This window comes from Choristoneura fumiferana, chromosome 9, assembly GCF_025370935.1.
Source record: "Choristoneura fumiferana chromosome 9, NRCan_CFum_1, whole genome shotgun sequence".
Taxonomy (NCBI): domain Eukaryota; kingdom Metazoa; phylum Arthropoda; class Insecta; order Lepidoptera; family Tortricidae; genus Choristoneura; species Choristoneura fumiferana.
Genome location: NC_133480.1, coordinates 2,847,936 through 2,858,667, shown reverse-complemented (window position 1 = coordinate 2,858,667; position 10,732 = coordinate 2,847,936). Strand labels below are relative to the sequence as shown.

General features: G+C 36.9%; 1 protein-coding gene across 3 annotated transcripts in view; it reads left to right on the top strand.

The window, feature by feature from the left end:
• The window catches only part of LOC141430993 (GPI transamidase component PIG-S-like), a 103,950-nt gene that overhangs the window by 64,546 nt on the left and 28,672 nt on the right, over window positions 1-10,732 (top strand). The window contains exon 1 of one of the 3 annotated variants that reach the window (XM_074091910.1): window positions 882-1,111. The exons of the other annotated variants lie outside the window; for them this stretch is intronic. Within the exon in view, the coding sequence (XP_073948011.1) occupies window positions 1,102-1,111 (10 nt within the window). The 5' untranslated portion in view covers window positions 882-1,101. Of the gene's footprint in view, window positions 1-881; window positions 1,112-10,732 lie in introns of those variants that run through there. 3 annotated transcript variants of the gene reach the window in all.

The window sequence follows — 10,732 nt, the reverse complement described above, 5'->3', positions numbered from 1 at the left end:
GTGATTAATATACGTTTATATTTCCCGGTCTAAAGTATGGAATGGGCGTAGGTAATACATCGATAACTTTCCCATAGAGTTCACCATTCTAGTGCATATTGACTATGAACACACGTATAATCAAATATTTATTTGACGCATTCCAGCTCGAAAGGAAATTGGATCTCGAAATAAATAGCCAGTGATGTATCTGTCTATGAACGTTATTTATATTCAGATCACGTCATATTTTAAATATCACTTACAGTAAAAAATATCCTGGAGGCAAAATAATATAATAATCGAAGTCGTTGTACGTCGATGACATATTTTTAAAAATAGTTCACAGTTATGTGAAAAATAATTTCTCCCTAATATTCTAATATTAAATGAACTTTAGTTAATAAATGAACAATGAACTTCTACATAGAAATCTCGATTTTCCACCACTAATTCAATTTTCTCGGTTACAAAAACAATTAAAATGAAGTCAGTGCGTTTTCTGTTTAATATTCAGTCATGTGTTGTAGCGATTTGAATATCTTTATGAATACATCGCTATTTATTACGTTCATATGCTATGTAATCATAGCTTTCGTGATGCTTTTAGCTAAGCTTTAATTTTAATCCTATTTCTTCAACATATGTAATTATTTGTTGTCTTTAAATTCAATGTTTACTTGGTAAATTTTACCGCGCCCACGATTGAACGTAACCTGCCATAAATTATTAAATACATTATAATAATGGCGTTATCTTAACCATGAGTTCACACAGGAAATTCAGTATCTACGGTCAATCCCCAAATGGACTGAGTATTTATAAATGTTATTAAAACCCCAACGAAACCAAATGAAATACAGAATAATGTAACCATAGTATGTTGAGAATAAACTTACCTATTGAAGGAAATCCTTTTGTTTCTTTTTTTAAGTATTCACGGCACAACTTTTTTTAATTCGAAAATCGAACACAGTTTGGCGGGAATTTTAGCACGCGCGTCGTGCGCGCGCCGCGGAATCCAACTGACCAGCCAGTCTCTCCTCTAGTTCCCGCATAGGCGCGTTTGTCTTTGCCGCTTTTTTATTTTTAATTTTATTTAGTGAAGTGAACCAACACGTGATGGCAACAGGTTTGTTTTTATAAGTTGTGTGCATTCGGCGTGGACTATTGGTGGCTGATACGAATAGACGAGATAGAGTGGCTGTGATAAGAATCGCATGTTCGGGGTTAGGTTCAAATTCAAATATAAATTAAGTTTTTTTTTGCACCAGGTCAAGGTCGTTAGGACGTTCAGGACCCTAAGTAAAAATAAAATTTTATATTTAAAGGCAAAATATGCGGTTAAGTATTCGGACCCAAAACTCATAAACGTCTAAAAATACATCGAATGGTCTCAAATACCTACACTAAGGAACTTTGCTTTATATTAAGTATGTACGTTTTTAAGCGTGTTGTAAAATTGTTTATGGCATGTTTTGCTTTTATTTGCTTACGTATTTAACAATTGTGCGTGGACAACTTAGGTAGGTATATAATTTTTTTCTTCGTTTTTAGTGCGATCATAAACTGGACTTAAGTTTATAGTTTAAAGAATAATGAATGGATTTGTGAAGAAATAGTGACATAGCTTTCTATTTTGCTATCTTTTAGACTAGATCCCATTAGACAGGCTCAACCTAGTGTGGTGGTTAGGTAAGCCACATTGTCTGAACTGTTGAACTATCTGGCAAATAAACTCAAACTCACAACATTTATTGATATAAAAAAACACACTACATCACAACAAAAATATAGTAAAAACATGAATAGGAGATGAGAGAGAAATTAGAGACTGCGCTAATAATAATAATATAAATAAATAAATAATAATAATATTATTAAAAATAAATAATAATATTTTATTTTTATTTATTTACTGGGGCAGTAGGTACAGGTCGATTCACAAGAGCTGGCACGAATGGATTGACAGTTCACACAAATATGAAAATGTCATGCATCTGTCATTGTCCTACAAAAATGTCTAAGTCAAATTACTTTCGTTCAATCCATTCGTGCCAGCTCTTGCGAATCGATGTACAGACCGCTTGCATTTTCAAAAGCATCTCGGCCGACTGCCCTTACATTTTCAATTAGTATCTATTCATATCTATCTATTCATTCAGTTTGTATGCATAATTGACGGATTTGTCAAATAGTTACGCTGACACACTATTTTCGTCGATTCCTGAATCGCATTTTTCCGTAATTAATTTCTAGATTTAGCCATTGATATTTTTATCCAAACTGGCTCACGCCGTTTGAGAATTTTATTAGTAAAATTTTATAAATAAAAGAAGTGTCAATCGATCAGGGTATACCAAGATAAAACCAGTTTTAAGTAGTTCCGGCCAAAGCTTAGTGTGGTAGCCAAAACGTTATCTAGTATTGTATAATATGCATCATCATTGTCATCATATCAGTCGTGGGACTTCTACTGTTGGACATAGGCCTCCCTCATAGACATAGACCTCCAGTTGCTTTGGTTGCAAGCGACCTGCATCTACCGTCCATGTTCTCGGTGGAAGTCCTACGCTGTGCTTGCTTGTGTAATATTAGCGTGGATTTATTACCAATTTTATCGATCTAAGCTAAGGACAATTTACTCTGACCTAGCACTTGCATTATAGTTCCTGCCTGGCCTGAAGGTAATCTGCTCGTGAGCCTAGGAAATAGACGACGCGACCTCCTCGATAGTATTGTACTTTTTAATATGCCTGTAACACTGTATGACACTTAGGCTACGCGTACACCAGAAATATGATATAGTAATAGGCTATAGGATTACTTCATTATCCTAGCCTCGCTCACAATTCGCTGGTGTTTTTTTTTCTACTTACCGTTAAGCATAGTACCTATCACATAGATATCGGTGGGTGCCTAATACAATGGACAATTATTCGAGCATTTCAACCGTCAAATTTTTCTGTAAAAATGGCTGAATATTCTGACACAGTGTTTTTATGTAGTTATCTGGTAGAAAATACAGTCCAGGAACTATAACAAATAATCGCAAACGACATCAAAATCTACAGCCAATTCGAAAAAAATCTGTCCAGAAAAATGAGGCGATTAAAACGCTCGAATAATTGCCGTAATAAACATATTTTTAATAAGCATGTTTTAGGTCGTGCGGATCACTAAACTCCAATTCAATAGAATCTGACAATCCTGTAGACATTTCCAGCCTACTAATATAAACACCGGGCTGCCTAAGGCTTTGTGATGTGACTATTATTCTTTTTTGATTCCTTTTAGATGATAATTGCAACAACAGGGACATATATAATCAAGTGTGCCCACGCTAGGGTGTCTTAAACATGTAGAAAATTGACAGATTCTATTGAATTGTACTTTAGTTGGGAACCTCTGAAATCCCGTAAAAATATCCGTATAAAAACTAGCCTATGTGTTATTCCAAATAGTAAAACTTGAATTTTATTATAATTAGCCCTTTATTCAAAGCCCTTCGTCATTTTTTTAAATCAAATATCTGATAAACGAGCATGCGGGTCACCTGATGGTAAGCGATCACCGCCACCCATGGACACCTACAGCATTATTAGGACTGCGGGTGCGTTGCCGGCCTAAAGCGGAGGGGGATAGAGGAGGGGGGAAGGGGGAGGGGAGTTGAGCCTCCGGATCTCGTCTCACCGCACGAAACACAATAGCAAAACTACCATTGTAATTGTGATAGAGAAGTGCAATAATATGAATCGATTTCTAATGCTCCACAATTGCACCACAAGACGCAATTCTTTGTTTTGTAATTATATTGTACTAGCTTTTACCCGCGGCTTCGCTCACGTGAACCATAAATATTTTAAAGAAGCAAGCAATCAAGCAAGCATGTAATAATGCTAGAAATAGTGCACGCAAGCATGCGAGCAAGCATGCAAGCAAGCATGTAATATGCAAGAAATAGTGCAAGCAAGCATTAAAGCTACCATGCAAGCAAGCATTCAAGCAAGCATGCATCCAAGCCAGTTAAACGTTATTTAAAGAACGTTTGTGCTATGTGCATTTACACTTCTAGACCGGTCGGTCAGCGGTTAGAATACAAAATAAACTTTTGGTCATCCCTCGGGAACGGCAATATATTTCGGGATAAAAAATATCCTATTATTTATTCTGGACTTCTACTCCGTTCGCGCAGAATTCGTTTATCGCTATCCCGCGAGAACGATGCAGTTTTCCAGAATAAAAACTATCCTATGTCCTTCTCCAGGACTCGGAACTATCTGTACCTATACCGAATTGCTTTAAATCAGTTCAGTGGTTTAGACGTGATGAAGTAATAAACTATGAACCTATGACCCAAGCCCTCTTGTTCTGAGAGGAGGCCTGTGCCCAGCAGTGGGACTTATATAGGCTGGGATGATGATGAAACAAACAGACTTACAAACTTTCGCATTTATAATATTACGGGGATTTTATCTTTTTTTGTTTATATATTCATTTCAAATCTGAAACACAATATAAGTAATAAACTCGAACTATCGCAAAACTATTAAATTAGTTTATTGACTACGTAAATGTTGTTATCAAAAAGCAGTAAAAAAAATTGATAACTGTTTTATGGGTATTATAACATAACATAGCAAACGAATTTGGCTCTCTAGTTGATGATACTCGTAGTTAAAAAAATCAAAACAATGCAGAGTAATAATCTTTATTATTTGACTTCTTCTTTGCCTGTCACGTATACTTCATTTCATCCTGTGGGCTACCATGAACTGCTTCAACTTTGCCCTCTGGCCCCAACATTGCCTGATTTAACTTGGAGTAGATGACTAGCAAGCAGCCTTCTAGGTTTTTAAACTTTTATCCCCCGTAATAATAATTCCCGTGTAGATAAAAGTTGAAAACCTATAAGAGTGCTAAGTTATCGACTCTAAATCGAATCAGGCAATGTTGGGGCCAGAAGGCAAAGTTGAAGCAATTTACGGTACTGAAATCAAAAATAAATATTTAAGAAGCATTTGTTACAGAAATTTCCAGAAAATCATAAAAATATCCACCCAAATGTCCGTTTTTTAACTGAGTTCAAAAAATAAAGAAATTTACTTAAGCTCTCTATTATTTGGAAAATTACAGAAAATATTAAACATTTCTTAAATAATGATGTTGTACCATAATAAATAATGTTACAACTAGCCTCCGCTAAAGGGGCCGGTCTGAAAATCGGCGCTGGGTGCATGCTGCTGTGTCCAGCTTTCGCTGAGATTAGTAATTGCCGGAAAGTAGCTGGTTTAGTTCCAATTTTCTGATCTTGTACCGAATTTGATTGATACTCAAGTCAACTATGTCTCACGATTATAAGTCAGGAGCGATCCGACTAGTTTCGAGCCACCGTTGTGATCGCACTCAAATTTGTCGGACCGTTTTTAAGTTGTGATTTATAAACATGAGTTGAACCGTTTAATTTTATTAATTTCCCAAACTAAGAATTTTCTCAGTTCGTCGTAATCTTTAATTTTCATTGACACTAAAGTGTCTCTCCGTAAAGATTTGCAATTTTGAACATGAAACTACCGTGAGACTCACTCATATTAAATATAATGACCCGGATAACTCACGTCTTAAATCGAGTTTAGCTCGACATGTTTTGGGCTAATCCGTAGCCCTTCGTCTTCGGAGCAACGCGACTCAGCGGCTGCTGCAACACGCGCACTGCGCGCCGCTGCTCTGTTGCGCGACTACCCGACGAAACTGACACCGGCACACAACTACCCGCGTTTGCGTTTGCGTTTTGATATAGCATCAAGTCGATTTTCCGTCCTCATATGCAGCTCAGACAGTTGGTACGTTCGCCGAAGGATAAGGAGCCCCTCAGTGGTCCCGGGGTATATATGATTCCCTGTGCCTGTGGCAAGAGCTATATTGGAGAGACTGGACGAAACGTTTCCACACGGGTATCGGAGCACATACGCAGTATGAGGAAACAGGACGACAAGGGGTCTGCTGTGGCCGAGCACTCAATGGACTCAGATTCGACGCACTATATCAGATTTGATAAGGTATCTGTACTTGCGAGAGAGAAATTTTTCATTCCGCGGAAGGTGCGTGAAGCCATCGAGATTAGTCGTCGGCCGAATTTCAACCGGGATAGTGGTTGGACGGTACCTCCGAGTTGGAAAACGGTGTTAAATACTCGTGCTGCGTCATCGGTGTGTGTGAACGTACCTTTACAGAGCGATGTTGTTAGTGTTGTGTGCTACCCTACATTAGACAGTTGTAATGATGATGAAAACGCGGGTAGTTGTGTGCCGGTGTCAGTTTCGTCGGGTAGTCGCGCGAGCAGAGCGGCGGCGCGCAGTGCGCGTGATGCAGCAGCCGCTGAGTCGCGTTGCTCCGAAGACGAAGGGCTACGGATTAGCCCGAAACATGTCGAGCTAAACTCGATTTAAGACGTGAGTTATCCGGGTCATTATATTTAATACTAAAGTGTCTCCTCAATTCCATCCAACCGTTGTACAAAAGTTGTTTCCTTTTTTCACATTTTTGTGATTGTAGGGATAATAAATAACTACAACACAACTTAACCCATAAATGTCTACGCTAAGTGGAGCAAGGAAATTCCCCATACATTTTCCTACTGTAATAACGCCTTATTGCTCTAATAAAGAATGTATAAAAATCCAAGATGCGTCGTGTGTTGGAGACGATGACGCAATATCAACACGTTTGTAGTCATCCAGTGCATCGCGACTCGACCGGTGAGAAAGCAGTCCTAATTTAAACCCGAGTCTTTGACCTTTTGACGTATACTCTATTCTTTTTTTCATCGATCGGCGTGAGCGTGGGACTTTGGTTTAGATTTTAGAGGGGGGGGGGGACGCTCGATTTTAATGAAAATTTCAACTTTAAAGTTGAAAATTTGCAAACAAATCACTGAATCGAAAAATCGTTTTAGCAACGCCGTAATGATTTTAAAATACCTATTCAACGATACCCCACACTATAAGGTTGGATGAAAAAAAAACACCCCCACTTTACGTCTATGGGAGGTACAGTAAAAAAATTTTTTTATGAAAATTTTATTGTACCATTTTGTCGGCATAGTTTACATACATATTCGTGCAAAATTACAGCTTTCTATCATTGATAGTCCCTGAGCAAAGCCGCGGACGGACGGACAGACAGATAGACAGACATGGCGAAACTATAAGGGTTCCGTTTTTGCCATTTTGGCTCCGGAACCCTAAAAACGCACCATAGATGCTAGTAAGGTAATGCACTAAATAGAGGTTGTTTGGTCGTTTATTTTTTTCAGCCAATCGGCTAAAAGCTGATGTTATTAATTAAAAAACCAATATTAAGTCTCACATCGTCATTGTCATGGATAAACAAAAAAAAAATCATCCATTTTTTTTTTTGGTGAAGAGTTAAAAGCAGTTTGTGGCTATTTTGACTGAGTTAAAATAATATTCATGTTTCCATGAAAAGCGAGTGCAAATATTCGTTACATCATTCATTAACAAATGTATATACTAATAAATATATATACATATCATACTAATTGTTGTTTATTAAGTGTTTTCATTTATATGTTATATACCTATTCCTTTCTTCTCACTGTGCATAAATTACTGTTCGCCTATCTTTAAGTTTCTCTTTCCTGTTTAGGTTAGCTTGAAAATATCCCTTAGGGATAAGTTCTCCTTTGTACTCTTTTGTTTTGGTGTTTTCTTTTTGTAAATTATTTTTGTGTTTTATGTACAATAAAGTATTTACATACATATATTTTTAAGTATGTTTGTGACACCCGAAAACTATTTTTTAATTTTAAATTAGTTTATTGTATTTACTTTTGGAATACCTTCATTATTTCAGAAAATATTTGTGTTTTATGCTAAGTCAGTAATTCAATTTGTTTTGCAACTCTTTTGTATAGCTGTTCCGAGTTTTTCCGATTCCGTAGTATTCCGATTGCGTTCCGACATTTCTCTATGGAAACACATTAACCTTTCTTCAGCCTTTTTGAGCTAACAATGCCGATAGCTATCCAAATTTACACATCTCATTGTATTATTTTTGAAACATACTAAACGTTATGTAACGCGGAAGCGGCGCGGCATTGGGTGGCGTCAGCAGTCAGCACCCAATGGTCCTTGGCTCGTATTTTTTCATTAATTTAGACGTTCTTGCTTGTGACGGAAATACCTACTATGTGACGTGCGTTGTTACTAATTTGCCAGACTTGAGCCCTTTTTCTTGGCGAATGTACTTTGTTCTTTTTAATCACCGGGAAGAAATAATAGGAAAGACGCATAAGTTTTTACTGAGTTGGCCTGTGATAATTCTGTTCGAGTGGGAATGCTTTCCAAGTCAATTTAATTTGAGCTTGATAGGTTCACGCGTTCGAGAAAAGGTCTTGATGGATGGACCGACAGACAGACTGATAGATATATAGGCAGATGGTATCAAAGTGATCCTATATGTTTTATTCCGTTTTTTCCTTTTGAGGTACAGAAGTTTAAAAAGATAAAAAAAAGAGACGGTCATATCGTAATTGTGTTGTATCGGCACAGCTCATGCTTAGGTCGATACGTTCAGATTGGGCGCCTTGGCCGTGACCGCCACGCCAACGATTCATTCAGCATACTAATTATTTGTTATGGTGACGGGTACAGAGGCTTGGCAACTTTGCGATCGACAGATTGATTGATGTCAAAACCGGAAGTTGTCCTTTAATAATTCAGCTACTGCTGCACTAATCCATACTAATATTATAAATGCGGAAGTGTGTGTGTTTGTATGTTTGTCTGTCTTTCACGACGAAATGAAGCGACAAATCGACGTGATTTTTGGCATAGAGATAGTATATGGGCCCGAGAGTGACATAGGCTACTTTTTATCCCGGAAAAATGCACAGTTCCCGAGGGAACAGCGCGCGATAACCGAATTCCACGCGGTCGAAGTCGCGGGCAAAAGCTAGTGTTAACTATAATTTCTTATTTTATTTACCATTCAGCTTTTATCTTCCCACATTCCTTCAAAATGTGGTGGTGTGAGTGACACAGCTTATTTTATGTCAGTCTCTTTTTTATTCAGAATGATTTGATAGCATCGTAACTCATAAGGAAACATACATTTTATGAGTAAATAAACGAAACAATAGCTACAAATGACAAAAAAGCGTAATATTTCCACAATGGCTTACAGTTCTCATTTAATGCTAATGCATTAGATAGAGCAGTAATGCCATCTGATACAAGTCTAACGACACCATTATACCAACAAGACGATTAGATGCTTCTCAGTACTTTATCTTACCGCACTAAGTGCTTTATCTGGACGCCTTTGGAACTGAAGTCAGAATTACGTGTTAATTCTCGTTTGTTTCTAGTTAACGCGCCACTTAACTTTTTATTTATTTATGTATGTATTCGGGCACAACAGAAACGCTACAATAAAACTTAGGTACATTATAAACAATCAACGATCTTTGTATCGATTAAAACACATTCATCTCGTTGACAACTATCTAAATAAGCTTAGATGACATTTCGCCTTAATTCATTCGATTTATAGTAGTTTTATTCGCTTTGTTGGATGATTTATCTTCTTTTAGTAATTTTATTACAAAGAGTAATGTTGCCAAACAGAAGGAAACAGAAAGCGTTCACGAAGTTCACCGATTTTCAAAAAAATTTTTTTTATCGATTTTCGAAAAGTGGACGGTGATATTTTTACACATTATTAAGTTTATGTGGTTTTTATAGACCGAAATCAATTCATACATCATTAGTTAGTTACAAAGTTAATTAATTTACACAAGTGACATTTAAAGATACGTGTAAGTAACTTCGTAAAAAATGTTTACTCTCAAATATTGTGTCAAGCATTATCAAGTCAGCCAAAAATTATGATCGTCCTTGATATACAAAAGACGTCCACCATATATGTTCGTGGGTGATCTAATCGTTGTGTACCTATGTGCGCCGATTTTTGTGCAACGATTTAACTATGTTTTATCTAAGCTAATTTACATTTTATGCTAACTTACGAGAAATTTTGCGCTTTCGCGAAAATCTCAAATTTGTAAGAATACAAATTTTATATTTATAAAAAATAATAACTAAATAAAACTAGCTTCATTTCGCAGTTTCGCCGTGGAAGAATAAAGATTGACCGATTCTATCCCACCGGGAATTCCAAGGGGAAATAGTGATTAATTTTGATATATGTACGTGTGGTGTCGGGTTAGAATGACACCTCTCCATTTCTTCCGTGGATGTGGTAGGCGACTGAGGATATAGGTTAAGGTATACCGTAGGCGACAGGCTAACAACCTGTCACTATTGTACCGTTTTTGTCAAACATTAAACCTAAAATTGCTAAAAGTGGCTCCGCAGCGGTAACATTTCGTGTGCTCTGCCTACCCTGTTTGGGAATACAGGCGTGATTTTTATGTGTGTGTAGATAGAAGATAGATAATGTGAAATACCACAGTTAATTTCGAAACTTCTTAATTTCGTCCGTTGCAACTTTTTATGCTGTGATTTAATCATTTAATCCTCATCAAACAATAAGATATCTTTATTACTGCGGTCAAATTAACAAATATTCATTTCCATGGTTGGTACATTTCCATAAGTATTCCTCCATTTTCACGTAACTTATACAAGAGGTTTCCATTACGATTCTGAATATTTCTGAAGATGGTTGCCGTAGTTGACTACCTACTAATGCGTACTACCTACTACTG